Genomic DNA, 21177 nt, shown 5'->3' with positions numbered 1-21177 from the left:
AACCAGCTCCATCCCTCTCTCCCTCTCTCCATCTCCTGGGTTAACCAACTCCATCCCTCTCTCCATCTCCTGGGTTAACCAACTCCATCCCTCTCTCCATCTCCTGGGTTAACCAACTCCATCCCTCTCTCCCTCTCCTGGGTTAACCATCTCCATCCCTCTAACCCTCTCTCCATCTAATGGGTTAACCAGCTCCATCCCTCTCTCCCTATCTTCATCTCCTGGGTTAACCAGCTCCATCCCTCTCTCCCTCTCTCCCTCTCTCCATCTCCTGGGTTAACCAGCTCCATCCCTCTCTCCATCTCCTGGGTTAACCAGCTCCATTTCTCTCTCCATCTCCTGGGTTAACCAGCTACATCCCTCTCTCCCTCTCTCCATCTCCTGGGTTAACCAGCTCCATCCCTAACTCCATCTCATGGGTTAACCATCTCCATCCCTCTCTCCATCTCTCCATCTAATGGGTTAACCAGCTCCATCCCTCTCTCCCTCTCTCCATCTCCTGGGTTAACCAGCTCCATCCCTCTCTCCATCTCCTGGGTTAACCAGCTCCATCCCTCTCTCCCTCTCTCCATCTCCTGGGTTGACCAACTCCATCCCTCTCTCCCTCTCTCCATCTCCTGGGTTAACCAGCTCCATCCCTCTCTCCCTCTCTCCATCTCCTGGGTTAACCAGCTCCATCCCTCTCTCCATCTCCTGGGTTAACCAGCTCCATCCCTCTCTCCCTCTCTCCATCTCCTGGGTTAACCAGCTCCATCCCTCTCTCCCTCTCTCCCTCTCCTGGGTTAACCAGCTCCATCCCTCTCTCCATCTCCTGGGTTAACCAGCTCCATCCCTCTCTCCCTCTCCTGGGTTAACCAGCTCCATTCCTCTCTCCATCTCTCCATCTCCTGGGTTAACCAGCTCCATCCCTCTCTCCATCTCCTGGGTTAACCAGCTCCATCCCTCTCTCCCTCTCTCCATCTCCTGGGTTAACCAGCTCCATCCCTCTCTCCATCTCCTGGGTTAACCAACTCCATCCCTCTCTCCATCTCCTGGGTTAACCAGCTCCATCCCTCTCTCCATCTCCTGGGTTAACCAGCTCCATCCCTCTCTCCCTCTCTCCATCTCCTGGGTTGACCAACTCCATCCCTCTCTCCCTCTCTCCATCTCCTGGGTTAACCAGCTCCATCCCTCTCTCCCTCTCTCCATCTCCTGGGTTAACCAGCTCCATCCCTCTCTCCATCTCCTGGGTTAACCAGCTCCATCCCTCTCTCCCTCTCTCCATCTCCTGGGTTGACCAACTCCATCCCTCTCTCCCTCTCTCCATCTCCTGGGTTAACCAGCTCCATCCCTCTCTCCCTCTCTCCATCTCCTGGGTTAACCAGCTCCATCCCTCTCTCCATCTCCTGGGTTAACCAGCTCCATCCCTCTCTCCCTCTCTCCATCTCCTGGGTTAACCAGCTCCATCCCTCTCTCCCTCTCTCCCTCTCCTGGGTTAACCAGCTCCATCCCTCTCTCCATCTCCTGGGTTAACCAGCTCCATCCCTCTCTCCCTCTCCTGGGTTAACCAGCTCCATTCCTCTCTCCATCTCTCCATCTCCTGGGTTAACCAGCTCCATCCCTCTCTCCATCTCCTGGGTTAACCAGCTCCATCCCTCTCTCCCTCTCTCCATCTCCTGGGTTAACCAGCTCCATCCCTCTCTCCATCTCCTGGGTTAACCAACTCCATCCCTATCTCCATCTCCTGGGTTAACCAGCTCCATCCCTCTCTCCCTCTCTCCTTCTCCTGGGTTAACCAGCTCCATCCCTCTCTCCCTCTCCATCTCCTGGTTTAACAAGCTCCATCCCTCTCTCCCTCTCTCAATCTCCTGGGTTAACCAACTCCGTCCCTCTCTCCATCTCCTGGGTTAACCAGCTCCATTCCTCTCTCCCTCCCTCAATCTCCTGGGTTAACCAACTCTGTCCCTCTCTCCATCTCCTGGGTTAACCAGCTCCATCCCTCTCTAGATCTCTCCCTCTCTCCATCTCCTGGGTTAACCAGCTCCATCCCTCTCTCCATCTCCTGGGTTAACCAGCTCCATCCCTCTCCCCCTCTCTCCATCTCCTGGGTTAACCAGCTCCATCCCTCTTCCCCTCTCTCCATCTCCTGGGTTAACCCGCTCCATCCCTCTCTCCATCTCCTGGGTTAACCAGCTCCATCCCTCTCTCCATCTCCTGGGTTAACCAGCTCCATCCCTCTCTCCCTCTCTCCATCTCCTGGGTTAACCAGCTCCATCCCTCTCTCCCTCTCTCCATCTCCTGGGTTAACCAGCTCCATTCCTCTCTCTCTCTCCATCTCCTGGGTTAACCAGCTCCATCCCTCTCTCCATCTCCTTGGTTAACCAGCTCCATTCCTCTCTCCCTCTCTCCGTCTCCTGGGTTAACCAGCTCCATCCCTCTATCGCCATCTCCTGGGTTAACCAGCTCCATCCCTCTCTCCATCTCCTGGGTTAGCCAGCTCCATCCCTCTCTCCCTCTCCTGGTTTAACCAGCTCCATCCCTCTCTCCCTCTCTCCATCTCCTGGGTTAACCAGCTCCATTCCTCTCTCCCTCTCTCCATCTCCTGGGTTAACCAGCTCCATCCCTCTCTCCATCTCCTGGGTTAACCAGCTCCATCCCTTTCCCCCTCTCTCCATCTCCTGGGTTAACCAGCTCCATCCCTCTCTCCATCTCCTGGGTTAACCAGCTCCATCCCTCTATCCCTCTCTCCATCTCCTGGGTTACCAGCTCCATCCCTCTCTCCCTCCATCTCCTGGGTTAACCAGCTCCATCCCTCTCTCCCTCTCTCCATCTCCTGGGTTAACCAGCTCCATCCCTCTCTCCCTCTCTCCATCTCCTGGGTTAACCAACTCCATCCCTCTCTCCATCTCCTGGGTTAACCAACTCCATCCCTCTCTCCATCTCCTGGGTTAACCAACTCCATCCCTCTCTCCATCTCCTGGGTTTACCAGCTCCATCCCCCTCTCCCTCTCTCCATCTCCTGGGTTAACCAGATCCATCCCTCTCTCCCTCTCTCCATCTCCTGGGTTAACCAGCTCAATCCCTCTCTCCCTCTCTCCATCTCCTGGGTTAACCAGCTCAATCCCTCTCTCCCTCTCTCCATCTCCTGGGTTAACCAGCTCCATCCCTCTCTCCCTCTCTCCATCTCCTGGGTTAACCAACTCCATCCCTCTCTCCATCCCCTGGGTTAACCAGCTCCATCCCTCTCTCCATCTCCTGGGTTTACCAGCTCCATCCCTCTCTCCCTCTCCTGGGTTAACCAGCTCCATCCCTCTCTCCCTCTCTCTGGGTTAACCAGCTCCATCCCTCTCTCCCTCTCTCCATCTCCTGGGTTAACTAGCTCCATCCCTCTCTCCCTCTCTCCATCTCCTGGGTTAACCAACTCCATCCCTCTCTCCATCTCCTGGGTTAACCAGCTCCATCCCTCTCTCCCTCTCTCCATCTCCTGGGTTAACCAGCTCCATTCCTCTCTCCCTCTCTCCATCTCCTGGGTTAACCAGCTCCATCCCTCTCTCCATCTCCTGGTTTAACCAGCTCCATCCATCTCTCACTCTCTCCATCTCCTGGGTTAACCAGCTCCATCCCTCTCTCCATCTCCTGGGTTAACCAGCTCCATCCCTCTCTCCCTCTCTCCATCTCCTGGGTTAACCAGCTCCATCCCTCTCTCCCTCTCTCCATCTCCTGGGTTAACCAACTCCATCCCTCTCTCCATCTCCTGGTTTAACCAGCTCCATCCTTCTGTCCCTCTCTCCATCTCCTGGGTTAACCAGCTCCATCCCTCTCTCCCTCCATCTCCTGGGTTAACCAGCTCCATCCCTCTCTCCCTCTCTCCATCTCCTGGGTTAACCAACTCCATCCCTCTCTCCATCTCCTGGGTTAAACAGCTCCATCCCTCTCTCCATCTCCTGGGTTAACCAGCTCCATCCCTCTCTCCCTCTCTCCATCTCCTGGGTTAACTAGCTCCATTCCTCTCTCCCTCTCTCCATCTCCTGGGTTAACCAGCTCCATCCCTCTCTCCATCTCCTGGGTTAACCAGCTCCATCCCTCTCTCCCTCTCTCCATCTCCTGGGTTAACCAGCTCCATCCGTCTCTCCATCTCCTGGGTTAACCAGCTCCATCCCTCTCTCCCTCTCTCCATCTCCTGGGTTACCAGCTCCATCCCTCTCTCCCTCCATCTCCTGGGTTAACCAGCTCCATCCCTCTCTACCTCTCTCCATCTCCTGGGTTAACCAGCTCCATCCCTCTCTCCCTCTGAGCATGATGGGATGTTAATTGCTTAATGAACTCAGAAACCACACCTGTGTGGAAGCACCTGCATTCAATAAACGTTGTATCCCTCATTTACTAGTGTTTTCCATTATTTTGTCAGTGACCTGTACATAACATAAGGGTTGAAGGTGCCTTGCTCAATGACACAACGGCAGTATCAGACACCTGCGATTCTGATGCCAGAAACACTCTGTAGAACATGGACCCAGAACTTGGACCCAGACACCCAGAACATGGACCCAGAGACACAGAGACCCAGAACATGGCCCCAGAGACCCAGAACATGGACCCAGAGACACAGAGACCCAGAACATGGACCCAGGGACCCAGAACATGGACCCAGAGAACCAGAACATGGACCCAGAGAACCAGAACATGGACACATGGACCCAGAACTAGAATAGTTGACCTTTGTTGTACCACAATTATAGAATATTATATTTGTTCTATTTGTTGTATGGCCATTCTCATAGGACTGTATAGCACATTCTAAACCGTTTCCGACCAGAAATTACAGTCTACCAGAAAATAAACAAAGTAGTACAATTATTCAAATCTTAGCCAAGCTGTGAATCATGACATTATGATATTGTATTACCTGCGATGTGATATGAGCTAGTTATATCCTCATACACTGAGTGTACAAAACATTAGCAACACCTTAATATTGAGTTGCACCACCGAAATCGTGTGGCCCATGTTGACTCCAATGCTTCCCATAGCTGGTCATGTCCTCATACACTCTACTAGGTGTTGAAAGCTTTCCACAGGGATTCCGGCCCATGTTGACTCCAATGCTTCCCATAGCTGGTCATGTCCTCATACACTCTACTAGGTGCTGAAAGCTTTCCACAGGGATTCTGGCCCATGTTGACTCCAATGCTTCCCATAGCTGGTCATGTCCTCATACACTCTACTAGGTGCTGAAAGCTTTCCACAGGGATTCTGGCCCATGTTGACTCCAATGCTTCCCATAGCTGGTCATGTCCTCATACACTCTACTAGGTGTCGAAAGCGTTCCACAGGGATTCTGGCCCATGTTGACTCCAATGCTTCCCATAGCTGGTCATGTCCTCAAACACTCTACTAGGTGTTGAAAGCTTTCCACAGGGATTCTGGCCCATGTTGACTCCAATGCTTCCCATAGCTGGTCATGTCCTCATACACTCTACTAGGTGTTGAAAGCGTTCCACAGGGATTCTGGCCCATGTTGACTCCAATGCTTCCCATAGCTGGTCATGTCCTCATACACTCTACTAGGTGTTGAAAGCTTTCCACAGGGATTCTGGCCCATGTTGACTCCAATGCTTCCCATAGCTGGTCATGTCCTCATACACTCTACTAGGTGCTGAAAGCTTTCCACAGGGATTCTTGCCCATGTTGACTCCAATGCTTCCCATAGCTGGTGATGGCCTCATACACTCTACTAGGTGCTGAAAGCTTTCCACAGGGATTCTGGCCCATGTTGACTCCAATGCTTCCCATAGCTGGTCATGTCCTCATACACTCTACTAGGTGCTGAAAGCTTTCCACAGGGATTCTGGCCCATGTTGACTCCAATGCTTCCCATAGCTGGTCATGTCCTCATACACTCTACTAGGTGCTGAAAGCTTTCCACATGGATTCTGGCCCATGTTGACTCCAATGCTTCCCATAGCTGGTCATGTCCTCATACACTCTACTAGGTGCTGAAAGCTTTCCACAGGGATTCTGGCCCATGTTGACTCCAATGCTTCCCATAGCTGGTCATGTCCTCATACACTCTACTAGGTGTTGAAAGCTTTCCACAGGGATTCTGGCCCATGTTGACTCCAATGCTTCCCATAGCTGGTCATGTCCTCATACACTCTACTAGGTGCTGAAAGCTTTCCACAGGGATTCTGGCCCATGTTGACTCCAATGCTTCCCATAGCTGGGCATGTCCTCATACACTCTACTAGGTGTTGAAAGCTTTCCACAGGGATTCTGGCCCATGTTGACTCCAATGCTTCCCATAGCTGGTGATGGCCTCATACACAGTGTTGTTGTTGTCTTGCCCATTCACCATCTGAATGGCACACAAACACCATCCATGTCTTAAATGTGTTGAGGCTTAACAATCCTTCTTTAACCCGTCTCCTCCTCTTCATCTACACTGATTGAAGTGGATTTAACAAGTGACATCAATAAGGGATCATAGCTTTCACCTGGATTCACCTGGTCAGTCTGTTATGGAGAAAGCAGGTGGTCATAATGTTTGTACACTCAGTGTAGTTTCAGTGTTTATAAAAATATTGCTACTTTAATTTCCCTTTTTGAATATTTGGGAAAAGTTGTAGGCTGCTCACTTTCCAGCGGCAAACACGGTGGTTGCTATGGTGAGGTTCATGGACTTGTAGATTGTGTCGACGAGGTCAGGGTCAAAGGTTCCTTCCCAGACGATGGGTGCCAACCACAGGGTGACTGCCACCACATCAGTACGACTAAAGAAACAAAACAAGATCAACCCGGACTGTGTTGTACTGATTATGAGCTCAATGTTTACAGATATACAGATCAAGCCAGACTGTGTAGTACTGATTATGAGCTCAATGTTTACAGATATACAGATCAAGCTGGACTGTGTTGTGCTGATTATGATCTCAATGTTTACAGATATACAGATCAAGCTGGACTGTGTTGTACTGATTATGATCTCAATGTTTACAGATATACAGACTGTGTTGTTCTGATTATGAGCCCAATGTTTTTGCAGTTAAAGTCTGTAGAACAATATAATAGAGACTGAGCTGTAGAACAATAGAATATAGAAGAGAGTGACAGAGCTATAGAACAATAGAATATAGAAGAGAGTGACAGAGCTATAGAACAATAGAATATAGAGAGAATGACAGAGCTATAGAACAATAGAATATAGAAGAGAGTGACAGAGCTATAGAACAATAGAATATAGAAGAGAGTGACAGAGCTATAGAACAATAGAATATAGAATAGAGTGACAGAGCTATAGAACAATAGAATATAGAAGAGAGTGACAGAGCTACAGAACAATAGAATATAGAAGAGAGTGACAGAGCTATAGAACAATAGAATATAGAAGAGAGTGACAGAGCTATAGAACAATAGAATATAGAAGAGAGTGACAGAGCTGTAGAACAATAGAATATAGAAGAGAGTGACAGAGCTATAGAACAATAGAATATAGAAGAGAGTGACAGAGCTATAGAACAATAGAATATAGAATAGAGTGACAGAGCTATAGAACAATAGAATATAGAAGAGAATGACAGAGCTATAGAACAATAGAATATAGAAGAGAGTGACAGAGCTATAGAACAATAGAATACAGAAGAGAGTGACAGAGCTATAGAACAATAGAATATAGAAGAGAGTGACGGAGCTGTAGAACAATAGAATATAGAAGAGAGTGACAGAGCTATAGAACAATAGAATATAGAAGAGAGTGACAGAGCTATAGAACAATAGAAAATAGAAGAGAGTGACATTGTCACGTTCTGACCTTTATTTCCTTTGTTTTGTCGTTATTTAGTATGGTCAGGGCGTGAGTTGGGGTGGGCAGTCTATGTTTGTTTTTCTATGATTTTGGGGATTTCTATGTTTTCGGCCTAGTATGGTTCTCAAACAGAGGCAGGTGTCATTAGTTGTCTCTGATTGAGAATCATACTTAGGTAGCCTGGGTTTCACTGTTTGTTTGTGGGTGATTGTCTATGTTAGTGTCTATGTCAGCACAGTCCTTATGATAGCTTCACAGTTGTTTATTGTTTTCGTACAGTTTACTTTGTGTTTTTTCGTCATCTATTAAATGATGCATTCACACCACGCTGCGCTTTGGTCCGCTTCTTACCACCATCGTGAAATACTGATTATTATCTCAGTAGTTTTGCAAATAAAGGTCCTTCCTTATAAGAACTGTAACTCAGTAAAATCAATTTTGTTGAATGTTGAGTTGATATTGTTTGTTCAGTGTAGTTATAACTACTTGTTTTTCATATTATAATCTTGTGTATATATTTCGTTTTCAAGTATTTTCAATTTGAACTTGTCATCCTCAATCATTTTAAATGGATTATATAAACATGTGGTTGTATTGTGGTTTTAAATGGTCAAATCTAATCCCCTAGCGGGTCATAGAACACACCTTCCATGTCATTATTTTCCATTGAACCCATAGCCCCTCGTTGATTATCCCTTACATAACATGGATTAGATGGTACAACTTGAGTTGAAGGATTTCCCCTTTTGCCTTGTCATTGGCAGGATGCTTTTACACAAGGAAGTGAATCCTCCATATGACCTTTTTAAAGGGGTATTATTCTTTGTTGTCACGTTCTGACCTTAGTTCCTTTTTTATGTCTCTGTTTTAGTTTGGTCAGGGCGTGATTTGGGGTGGTCAAGGCGTGAGTTGCGGTGGTCAGGGCGTGAGTTGGGGTGGTCAGGGCGTGAGTTGGGGTGGTCAGGGCGTGAGTTGGGGTGGTCAGGGCGTGAGTTGGGGTGGTCAGGGCGTGAGTTGGGGTGGTCAGGGCGTGAGTTGGGTTGGTCAGGGCGTGAGTTGGGGTGGTCAGGGCGTGAGTTGGGGTGGTCAGGGCGTGAGTTGGGGTGGTCAGGGCGTGAGTTGGGGTGGTCAGGGCGTGAGTTGGGGTGGTCAGGGCGTGAGTTGGGGTGGTCTGGGCGTGAGTTGGGGTGGTCAGGGCGTGAGTTGGGGTGGTCAGGGCGTGAGTTGGGGTGGTCAGGGCGTGAGTTGGGGTGGTCAGGGCGTGAGTTGGGGTGGTCAGGGCGTGAGTTGGGGTGGTCAGGGCGTGAGTTGGGGTGGTCAGGGCGTGAGTTGGGGTGGTCAGGGCGTGAGTTGGGTTGGTCAGGGCGTGAGATGGGTTGGTCAGGGCGTGAGTTGGGTTGGTCAGGGCGTGAGTTGGGGTGGTCAGGGCGTGAGTTGGGTTGGTCAGGGCGTGAGTTGGGGTGGTCAGGGCGTGAGTTGGGGTGGTCAGGGCGTGAGTTGGGTTGGTCAGGGCGTGAGTTGGGGTGGTCAGGGCGTGAGTTGGGGTGGGCATTCTATGTGGTGTATTCTAGGTTATGTATTTCTGTGTTTGGCCTGGTATGGTTCCCAATCAGAGGCAGCTGTCGATCGTTGTCTCTGATTGAGAACCATACTTAGGCAGCCTGTTTTCCCACTATGATTTGTGGGTAGTTGTTTTATGTGTTTTACCATACAGAACTGTTTCGGTTTTCATTTATTTCTCTTGTTCTTTTGTTTTCTGTGTTCAGTTTTAATAAATACGTTATGGACACTACCCACGCTGCGCATTGGTCCGATATTTCATACCCCTCGTCAGAGGAAGAAGAAAATCGTTACATTTGAATGCCAGCTCCACGTTGACCTTCTACGTTTTCCTTAATGTAAATCCAGCACGGTGTCTTGTCTGAGCTACACATCTATAGGTGGAATCCATGCAACATTCCCTATTTCTCCATCTCTCCACTAAACCGCTGGTTTGTTACTCATACACCGCATATCGTTGTCAGAGGGGAGATGTTGTTTTTAGTTTGGCTGTGGAAAATATAACAAGTAGGGAAATAACACAAACATTCTGAGAGTGGTTCAATATTTATTTCAAGAAAAAATACACATAATCGTAATATTTTTTTAAACATTATATTTATTGAGATTGTTCCCAGTAATCAACATACAGTAGATAGGCTACAGAATACAGGATGAATAAGGTAATACAAAATATTTAATTTCCTATAAATGAAGAACGTTATTATCCCCAAACTACAACAGTGACTGATATACAGTACATTTAAAATAGTACTTTTATGTCAGTGTATATATTTCACCAACACAAAATGAATGGGGCCGGACAGCTGTATATCCAATGTGACATTTTATACCTTTCCCTGAACTTAACCTGAACTTAACCTAACATTAACCCAAACCTCAGTGAAGCTATACCTGAACTTAACCTAACCTTAACCCAAACCTCAGTGAAGCTATACCTGAACTTAACCTAACATTAACCCAAACCCCTGAACTTAACCTAACATTAACCATAATCAATTAAGTTTTTCTTCTGTCGGTCGAATATCCAATTCCTAGTCCTATACATTGGGACGAATTTCAGCATAGTTTTTAACGACAGAAGAGAAGCGAATTACTTTGACCTCTTTGGTTTTGGTCTTCTTGTCATCCCACTGGTACTCTGGAGACAACAGCTTGCTGGGCTTGTTGTAAAGCAGGTACCTGTTGAGGTGACTCTCCTCCTGCCAGGCAGCCTCGATGGAATTCCTTGCGTCCTCTTCAAGCTGGTTCCGACATACCTTTGTTAGTGTGTACACTTCCTCCAACAACCCCCCGAACACGGCCCCGGCATAGTAGTAATCTCCCTCATCCATGGGGATGTAGGCTGTCGAGGCTGGACGCCGTTCATATGTGAAGTGGTCACGGGTCGCCTGGTAGAACCATGGGTGAATCACAGCAACCAGCCTGCCCAGAGACTCGGCTCCCCAGCGAGCGTGGAACTTGCTGTCCACGTCCAGACAGAAGATGTAGTCGGCCTCCCTGCTGATCTGACGTTCGATGGCTGTCTGGATGATCTCCATCCTCCGGGCTGATATCTCCTGCCAGCGGTTTGAACCTGGCACCTGGATCACACTTAAATGTCTCCCCTGAGACAGGTTCACTGATGGAACATCGTCGGGACGATCTGTGAAAACGTAGTAGCGCACGTTGAAGTCGACCAGGAAGTGTTTCTCTGCTGTCTCCAGGAAATCTCGGAGAAAGAGGACGTATCTGTCAGAATTTAAAGACACAAGGGGTAACTGTCAAAATATAGGAAACATCAACATAAAGGGTACTTTGTAGAGAGTTGGGCCGCCACCTTGGGCCTCCACCAGCCACCTTGGGGCACCACCAGCCACCTTGGGGCACCACCAGCCACCTTGGTCCTCCACCAGCCTCCTTGGGGCACCACCAGCCACCTTGGGGCACCACCAGCCACCTTGGTCCACCACCAGCCACCTTGGGCCTCCACCAGCCACCTTGGGCCTCCACCAGCCACCTTGGGCCTCCACCAGCAACCTTGGGCCTCCACCAGCAACCTTGGGCCTCCACCAGCAACCTTGGTCCTCCACCAGCCACCTTGGTCCTCCACCAGCAACCTTGGGCTACCACCAGCCACCAGAACAGCTCTAATGCACCCTGGCAAAGATTCTACGAGTGTCTGAAACTCTATCGGAGGGATAATTTGGTGTTTTGTTGATAGTCGTGGAAAACTCTATCTCAGGTTTTTTCTATCTCAATTTTTGGATTGAGATCTGGTGACTGGCACATGGTTTACATGGTTTTCATGCTCATCAAACCATTTAGTGACCACTTGTGCCCTGTAAATGGAGGCATTGTTGTTCTGGGTGATTAGCCATGGTAGCAAAAAGAATGACTGAAATAATGGTCAGCCCAGCCTTTTTATACATGACAGTGAGCATGATGGGATGTTAATTGCTTAATGAACTCAGAAACCACAACCTGTGTGGAAGCACCTGCATTCAATATACTTTGTATCCCTCATTTACTAGTGTTTTCCATTCTTTTGTCAGTTACCTGTACATAACATAAGGGTTTAAGGTGCCTCGCTCAATGGCACAAAGGCAGTATCAGACACCTGCTATTCTGATGCCAGAAACACTCTGTAGAACATGGACCCAGAACTTGGACCCAGAGACACAGAGACCCAGAACATGGACCCAGAGACCCAAAACATGGACCCAGAGACACAGAGACACAGAACATGGACCCAGGGACCCAGAACATGGACCCAGAGAACCAGAACATGGACCCAGAGCTAGAATAGTTGACCTTTGTTGTACCACAATTATAGAATATTCTATTTGTTCTATTTGTTGTATGGCCATTCTCATAGGACCGTATAGGACATTCTAAACCGTTTCCGACCAGAAATTACAGTCTACCAGAAAATAAACAAAGTAGTACAATTATTCAAATCTTAGCCAAGCTGTGAATCATGACATTATGATATTGTATTACCTGCCATGTGACATGAGCTAGTTATATCCTCATACACTGAGTGTACAAAACATTAGCAACACCTTAATATTGAGTTGCACCACCGAAAGCGTGTGGCCCATGTTGACTCCAATGCTTCCCATAGCTGGTCATGTCCTCATACACTCTACTAGGTGTTGAAAGCTTTCCACAGGGATTCTGGCCCATGTTGACTCCAATGCTTCCCATAGCTGGTCATGTCCTCTTCATCTACACTGATTGAAGTGGATTTAACAAGTGACATCAATAAGGGATCATAGCTTTCACCTGGATTCACCTGGTCAGTCTGTCATGGAAAGAGCAGGTGTTCATAATGTTTTGTACACTCAGTGTAGTTTCAGTGTTTATAAAAATATTGATAGTTTAATTTCCCTTTTTGAATATTTGGGAAAGGTTGTAGGCTGCTCACTTTCCAACGGCAAACACGGTGGTTGCTATGGTGATGTTCATGGACTTGTAGATTGTGTCGACGAGGTCAGGGTCAAAGGTTCCATCCCAGACGATGGGTGCCAACCACGGGGTGACTGCCACCACATCAGTACGACTAAAGAAACAAAACAAGATCAAGCCGGACTGTGTTGTACTGATTATGATCTCAATGTTTACAGATATACAGATCAAGCTGGACTGTGTTGTACTGATTATGATCTCAATGTTTACAGATATACAGATCAAGCCGGACTGTGTTGTACTGATTATGATCTCAATGTTTACAGATATACAGATCAAGCTGGACTGTGTAGTACCTATTATGATCTCAATGTTTACAGATAGACAGATCAAGCCAGACTGTGTTGTACTGATTATGATCTCAATGTTTACAGATATACAGATCAAGCTGGACTGTGTTGTACTGATTATGATCTCAATGTTTACAGATATACAGATCAAGCTGGACTGTGTAGTACCTATTATGATCTCAATGTTTACAGATATACAGATCAAGCCAGACTGTGTTGTACTGATTATGATCTCAATGTTTACAGATAGACAGATCAAGCCGGACTGTGTTGTACTGATTATGATCTCAATGTTTACAGATAGACAGATCAAGCCGGACTGTGTTGTACTGATTATGATCTCAATGTTTACAGATATACAGATCAAGCCGGACTGTGTTGTACTGATTTTGAGCTCAATGTTTTTGCAATATAAGGTCCATGAAAAGACGTATGGTATACTAAGCTACACGCTAATGTGTAAGATAACAATGAGATTTAACTAACTAACATAACAACACTACTCACCCCGCCAAGACACTGGGCTGCTTGTACAATAGCCTGGGAGAACAAAACGTAATTCATTAGGTAATCAGGCATCATTGTAATGAAGAAATGCTGTTATTACACTCTCATCAAAAGTTGCTAGAGAAAAATAAGATTTTTTTTTTCATTGGTTCGTTGGATAATCCTTTATATAACTATTTTTAGAACTGCTGAGGTTTGTGGGTTTTATGCTTGTATCGCTGTATCGTAATCTACACACAATACCCTATAATGTCGAAGCAAAAAACAAGCTTTTAGAACTTCTCAAATTTATTAAAAATAAAACATTTAAATATCAAATTTACATAACCGTTCAGACCCTTTACTCAATGCTTTGTTGAACCACCTTTGGCAACGATTACAGCCTTGAGTCTTCTTGGATATGACGCACACCTGTATTTGGGTAGTTTCTCCCATTCTTCTCTGCAGATCCTCTCAAGCTCTGTCAGGTTTTTGGGTCACTACCCTGATCAAGGCCTTTCTACGCCGATTGGTCAGTTTGGCCGGGCGGCTAGCTCTACGAAGAGTCTTGGTGGTTCCAAACGTCTCCCATTTAAGAATGGTGGAGGCCACTGTGTTCTTGGGGACCTTCAATGCTGCAGAATCTTTTTGGTACCCTTCCCCAGATCTGTGTCTCGACACAATCCTGTCTCGGAGCTCTGTGGACAATTCCTTCGACCTCATGGCTTGGTTTTTGCTCTGACATGCACTGTCAACTGTGGGACCTTATGGAGACAAGTGTGTGCCTTTCCAAATCATGTCCAAACAATTGAATTTACCACACGTGGACTCCAATCAAGTTGCAGAAAACATCTCAAGGATGATCAATGGAAACAGGATGCACCTGAGCTCAATTTTCGAGTCTCATAGCAAAAGGTCTGACAAATTTTTAGTTTTAATACATTTGCAAAAAGTTCTACAAACCTATTTTTGCCTTGTCATCATGTGGTATAGTGTATAGATTGATGAGAAACATTTTTTTATTTAATCAATTTTAGAATAAGTCTGTCTTCCATTGTGTATAGATTGATGATATTAGAATAATATTAGAATAATGTAACAAAATGTGGAAAAAGTGAAGGGGTCCGAATACATCCAAATGCATTTTACATCCTGAGAAATACAATATTTTCTCATTGTGGATGTTAGCCACTTAGTCCTGTCAGTGATCAATTGATCATTTCATAATGTTATACCTGTTACCAGCATGTAAATAGATCACTTTATCCCCCAAAGTGTTGGAGGGAAAGTTGAAAAGGGCATGGGGTTGGGGGGGGTGGGATACCTTTTAGAAATGCCTTTCCAATCAAGGTGTAGTAGATCTCACTTCTTACCCTCCCCCCAACACAAAAACACAGGCCAACTACAAATGCCACCTCCATCCAGCAACTGCTAGCCCATCCCCTCTAGCACTCACGTCTGTAGCCATGAAAATGCTTTGAAAGACTGGTCATGGCTCACATCAACACCATCAACTCAGACACCCTGGACCCACTCTAATCCATCCAGCAACTGCTAGCCCATCCCTTCTAGCACTCACGTCTGTAGCCATGAAATGCTTTTGAAAGACTGGTCATGGCTCACATCAACACCATCAACTCAGACACCCTGGACCCACTCTAATCCATCCAGCAACTGCTAGCCCATCCCTTCTAGCACTCACGTCTGTAGCCATGAAAATGCTTTTGAAAGACTGGTCATGGTTCACATCAACACCATCAACTCTGACACCCTGGACCCACTCTAATCCATCCAGCAACTGCTAGCCCATCCCCTCTAGCACTCACGTCTGTAGCCATGAAATGCTTTTGAAAGACTGGTCATGGCTCACATCAACACCATCAACTCAGACACCCTGGACCCACTCTAATACACATTCCACCCCAACTAAACTAAGGACCCTGCGATTAAATGCCTCACTCTCCAATTTGATACTGGACTTTGATGGGTTGCCCCCAGTTGGTGTTGTTAGGCAAAAACAAATCTGCCCTGAACACCGGGGCCCCTCAAGGGTGTGTGCTTAGCCCACTCCTGTACTCCAACACCATCATTAAGTTTGCTGACGACATGACAGCGGTAGGCCTGATGACTGAAGACGACGAGACAGCCCAAAGGGAGGAGACCTGGCCGTGTGGTACCAGGAAAACATCCTCTCTGCAAGATGAAAGAGCTTATCGTGGAAAACGGAGGACTTAGCATGTCCCCAAACATATCGACGGGTCTGTAGTGGAGACGGTCGAGATCTTCCAATTCCTCGACGTTCACATCCCTAACGACCTACTATACAGCTGCACCATTGAAAGCATCTTGACCGGCTGTATCACCGCTTGGTATAGCTACTGGTCGGCATCTGACCACAAGGTGCGTATAGTCCAGTACATCACTGGGGCCGAACTCCCTGTCATCCAGGATGTCTATACCAGGTGGTGTCAGAGGAAGGCCCTAAAAATGTTCAATGACTCTAGCCAACCAAGTAAGTCTGTTCTCTCTGCTACCACACAGCAAGCGGTATCTGAGCGTCATGTCTGGGACCAAAAGGCTGCTTAACAGCTTCTATCCCAAAGACATAAGACTGCTGAACAATTAATCAAATGGCAACCGGGACTTTCTGCGTTTCACCGTTACCTACATCTACATAGTAGTTTGATCAATCACATAACCGTACCTACATGTACATATTACCTCAATCAATCTATCTACCTGATACCCCAGTACGCTCATTACCGGTACATATGTAACCCTCGTCATTGTTCTGTTTTTGTGTTGCTTTATTGTGTTAATATTTTATTTGTACTTGTTAATGTTTTTACTTTTTAACTACATTGCTGGGAAAGCAAAAGTAAGTAAGCATTTCGTGGTGAAATGTTATTTTATTTCTTTATTTAACCTTTATTTAACCAGGTAGGCTAGTTGAGAACACCTTTATTTAACCAGGTAGGCTAGTTGAGAACACCTTTATTTAACCAGGTAGGCCAGTTGAGAACACCTTTCTTTAAACATCAGAGCAGCTAACCGATCGCTGCTACATAGCCCATCTGTAAATAGCCCATCCAAATCTACCAACCTCATCCCCATATTGTTTTTATTTGCTTTTCTACTCTTTTGCACACCAGTATTTCTACTTGCACATCATCCTCTGCACATCTATATCTCCAGTGTTAATTTGCTAAATTGTAATTACTTTGCTACTATTGGCCTATTTATTGTCTTACCTTATCTCACGCCATTTGCACACACTGTTGGCTGTACGCTTGTTTTTCTCCATGTGTAACTCTGTGTTGTTGTTTGTGTCGAACTGCTTTGCTTTATCTTGGCCACAGGTCGCAGTTGTAAATGAGAACTTGTTCTCAACTGGCCTACCTGGTTAAAGTTAGGGTTAGGGTTAGGGTTAGGGTTAGGGTTAGGGTTAGTGAGGGAAATACAAGCCTCCATCTTCAGCTATTTTTTGCAATTTGTTCCAGTCAATGGCAGCAGAGAACTGGAAGGAAAGGCAGCCAAAGAGGTTGTCACGCCCTGACCTTAGAGATCCTTTTTAAGTCTCTATTAAGGTGTGGTCAGGGTGTGAGTTGGGGTGGGCATTCTATGTTTTCTATTTCTTTGTGTTTGGCCGGGTATGGTCCTCAATCAGGGACAGCTGTCTATCATTGTCTCTGATTGGGAAACATACTTACAGTGCCTTGCGAAAGTATTCCGCCCCCTTGAACTTTGCGACCTTTTGCCACATTTCAGGCTTCAAACATAAAGATATAAAACTGTATTTTTTTGTGAAGAATCAACAACAAGTGGGACACAATCATGAAGTGGAACGACATTTTATTGGATATTTCAAACTTTTTTAACAAATCAAAAACTGAAAAATTGGGCGTGCAAAATTATTCAGCCCCTTCACTTTCAGTGCAGCAAACTCTCTCCAGAAGTTCAGTGAGGATCTCTGAATGATCCAATGTTGACCTAAATGACTAATGATGATAAATACAATCCACCTGTGTGTAATCAAGTCTCCGTATAAATGCACCTGCACTGTGATAGTCTCAGAGGTCCGTTAAAAGCGCAGAGAGCATCATGAAGAACAAGGAACACACCAGGCAGGTCCGAGATACTGTTGTGAAGAAGTTTAAAGCCGGAATTGGATACAAAAAGATTTCCCAAGCTTTAAACATCCCAAGGAGCACTGTGCAAGCGATAATATTGAAATGGAAGGAGTATCAGACCACTGCAAATCTACCAAGACCTGGCCGTCCCTCTAAACTTTCAGCTCATACAAGGAGAAGACTGATCAGAGATGCAGCCAAGAGGCCCATGATCACTCTGGATGAACTGCAGAAATCTACAGCTGAGGTGGGAGACTCTGTCCATAGGACAACAATCAGTCGTATATTGCACAAATCTGGCCTTTATGGAAGAGTGGCAAGAAGAAAGCCATTTCTTAAAGATATCCATAAAAAGTGTCGTTTAAAGTTTGCCACAAGCCACCTGGGAGACACACCAAACATGTGGAAGAAGGTGCTCTGGTCAGATGAAACCAAAATTGAACTTTTTGGCAACAATGCAAAACGTTATGTTTGGCGTAAAAGCAACACAGCTCATCACCCTGAACACACCATGCCCACTGTCAAACATGGTGGTGGCAGCATCATGGTTTGGGCCTGCTTTTCTTCAGCAGGGACAGGGAAGATGGTTAACATTGATGGTAAGATGGATGGAGCCAAATACAGGACCATTCTGGAAGAAAACCTGATGGAGTCTGCAAAAGACCTGAGACTGAGACAGAGATTTGTCTTCCAACAAGACAATGATCCAAAACATAAAGCAAAATCTACAATGGAATGGTTAAAAAATAAACATACCCAGGTGTTAGAATGGCCAAGTCAAAGTCCAGACCTGAATCCAATCGAGAATCTCTGCTCCTGAATATACTGATTCACACCTTTCTGGAGAGGTGATGTTCTGTTCTCTGCTCCTGAATATACTGATACACACCTTTCTGGAGAGATGATGTTCTGTTCTCTGCTCCTGAATATGGACTTACTCAGACTGTGTGAATAAAAAGACAATGATTAATGATGGCTATACAGTATTTTTTATTTATTTTATTTTTCACCTTTATTTAACTAGGTAGGCTAGTTGAGAACACCTTTATTTAACCAGGTAGGCTAGTTGAGAACAAGTTCTCATTTACAACTGCGACCTGGCGAAGATAAAGCATAGCAGTGTGAACAGACAACACAGAGTTACACATGGAGTAAACAATTAACAAGTCAATAACACAGTAGGAAAAAAAGTCTATATACATTGTGTGCAAAAGGCATGAGGAGGTAGGCGAATAATTACAATTTCGCAGATTAACACTGGAGTGATAATTGATCAGATGGTCATGTACAGGTAGAGATATTGGTGTGCAAAAGAGCAGAAAAGTAAATAAATAATAACAGTTTGGGGATGAGGTAGGTAAAAATGGGTGGGCTATTTACCGATGGACTATGTACAGCTGCAGCGATTGGTTAGCTGCTCAGATAGCAGATGTTTGAAGTTTGTGGGAGATAAAAGTCTCCAACTTCAACGATTTTTTGCAATTCGTTCCAGTCACAGGCAGCAGAGAACTGGAAGGAAAGGAGGCCAAATGAGGTGTTGGCTTTAGGGATGATCAGTGAGATGCACCTGCTGGAGCGCATGCTACGGGTGGGTGTTGCCATCGTGACCAGTGAACTGAGATAAGGCGGAGCTTTACCTAGCACGGACTTGTAGATGACCTGGAGTCAGTGGGTCTGGCGACGAATATGTAGCGAGGGCCAGCCGACTAGAGCATACAGGTCGCAGTGGTGGGTGGTATAAGGTGCTTTAGTAACAAAACGGATGGCACTGTGATAAACTGCATCCAGTTTGCTGAATAGAGTATTGGAAGCTATTTTGTAGATGACATCGCCGAAGTCGAGGATTCGTAGGATAGTCAGTTTTACTAGGGTAAGTTTGGCGGCGTGAGTGAAGGAGGCTTTGTTGCGAAATAGAAAGCCGATTCTAGATTTGATTTGAGATTGGAGATGTTTGCTATGAGTCTGGAAGGAGAGTTTACAGTCTAGCCAGACACCTAGGTACTTATAGATGTCCACATATTCTAGGTCGGAACCATCCAGGGTGGTGATGCTAGTCAGGCGTGCTGGTGCAGGCAGCAAACGGTTGAAAAGCATGCATTTGGTTTTACTAGCGTTTAAGAGCAGTTGGAGGCCACGGAAGGAGTGTTGTATGGCATTGAAGCTCGTTTGGAGGTAAGTTAGCACAGTGTCCAAGGAAGGGCCAGAAGTATACAGAATGGTGTCGTCTGCGTAGAGGTGGATCAGGGAATCGGCCGCAGCAAGAGCAACATCATTGATATATACAGAGAAAAGAGTCGGCCCGAGAATTGAACCCTGTGGCACCCCCATAGAGACTGCCAGAGGACCGGAACACATGCCCTCCAATTTGACACACTGAACTCTGTCTGCAAAGTAGTTGGTGAACCAGGCAAGGCAGTCATTAGAAAAACCGAGGATACTGAGTCTGCCGATAAGAATATGGCGATTGACAGAGTCGAAAGCATTGGCCAGGTCGATGAAGACGGCTGCACAGTATTGTCTTTTATTGATGGCGGTTATGATATCGTTTAGTACCTTGAGCGTGGCTGAGGTGCACCCGTGACCGGCTCGGAAACCAGATACATAATACAAATACTGAATCTATTGTAACTATTATCTATGCCAACAACCACCTGGTTATTCCACCCTGCATATTAGAGGCTGCTGCCCCATATACATAGACATGGAATCACTGGCCACTTTAATAATGGAACACTGGTCACTTATTATGTATACATACTGCTTTTCTCATCTCATATGTATATACTGTATTCTATTCTACTGTATTTTAGTCAATGCCACTCTGACAATGCTAATCATAATACCCATATATTTCTTAATTCCATTATTTTACTTTTAGAATGAGGCTGTAATTAAATAAAAATGTGTCCAAGGACAAGGGGCCTTAATACTTCCTGAATACACTGTATATGTAGCCTTAGAAATAAGATTCCGTAAATCAGTAACTTGCTGACATCAGATAACATTCTTTATATTAGCCATTTATGAGACTCACGTAGATCATTCCTTTAATGATCCCACAGTAGCAATACAGGGATATAATATCTACAGAAGAGACAGGAATGGTTATGGGGGAGGTGTTGCTTTATGTATTTAGAGCCATTTCCCTGTAATGTTTAGAGAATATCTCATGTCCAGTGTTATTGAAGAGGTTGCAGGTTTACCTGCCTCATCTAAAGCCTTTTAGGGATATTTCTATAGGTCTGTCATATATTGTCATATTATGTCTTGTTCCTGTTCTTTCTCTTCACTCCGTCTCCCTCTGCTGGTCGTATTAGGTTACCTTCTCTTCCTCTCCTTCCCCCAGCTGCTCCTCATCTTCTCTAACTACCTCGTTCACCCTTTTCCCACCTGTTCCCTTTTTTCCCTCTGATTAAGTCTCTATTTCTCTCTCTGTTCCTGCTTCTGTCTTTGTCAGATTCTCGTTTGAGTTTCTCATGCC

The 21177-nt window shown here is 45.9% G+C and overlaps 1 protein-coding gene across 5 annotated transcripts in view; it reads right to left on the bottom strand.

Annotated features, from left to right (window-relative positions):
* LOC118938868 (globoside alpha-1,3-N-acetylgalactosaminyltransferase 1-like) overlaps positions 1 to 21177 on the bottom strand; it is a 44914-nt gene that overhangs the window by 12530 nt on the left and 11207 nt on the right. For 2 of the 5 annotated variants that reach the window (XM_036945439.1, XM_036945441.1), the window contains exons 4-8: positions 18586 to 18639; positions 13588 to 13620; positions 12750 to 12884; positions 10320 to 11071; positions 10191 to 10289 (exon numbers count right to left, since the gene is read on the bottom strand). In XM_036945439.1, the coding sequence (XP_036801334.1) occupies positions 10381 to 11071; positions 12750 to 12884; positions 13588 to 13620; positions 18586 to 18639 (913 nt within the window). In that variant the 3' untranslated portion in view covers positions 10191 to 10289; positions 10320 to 10380. The remainder of the gene's footprint in view (positions 1 to 10190; positions 10290 to 10319; positions 11072 to 12749; positions 12885 to 13587; positions 13621 to 18585; positions 18640 to 21177) is intronic. The other 3 variants (XM_036945442.1, XM_036945443.1, XM_036945440.1) reach the window with 2 other exon arrangements.

The sequence above is a fragment of the Oncorhynchus mykiss genome, chromosome 15, assembly GCF_013265735.2.
Source record: "Oncorhynchus mykiss isolate Arlee chromosome 15, USDA_OmykA_1.1, whole genome shotgun sequence".
Lineage (NCBI taxonomy): Eukaryota > Metazoa > Chordata > Actinopteri > Salmoniformes > Salmonidae > Oncorhynchus > Oncorhynchus mykiss.
This window is presented reverse-complemented; position numbering and strand designations above follow the sequence as displayed.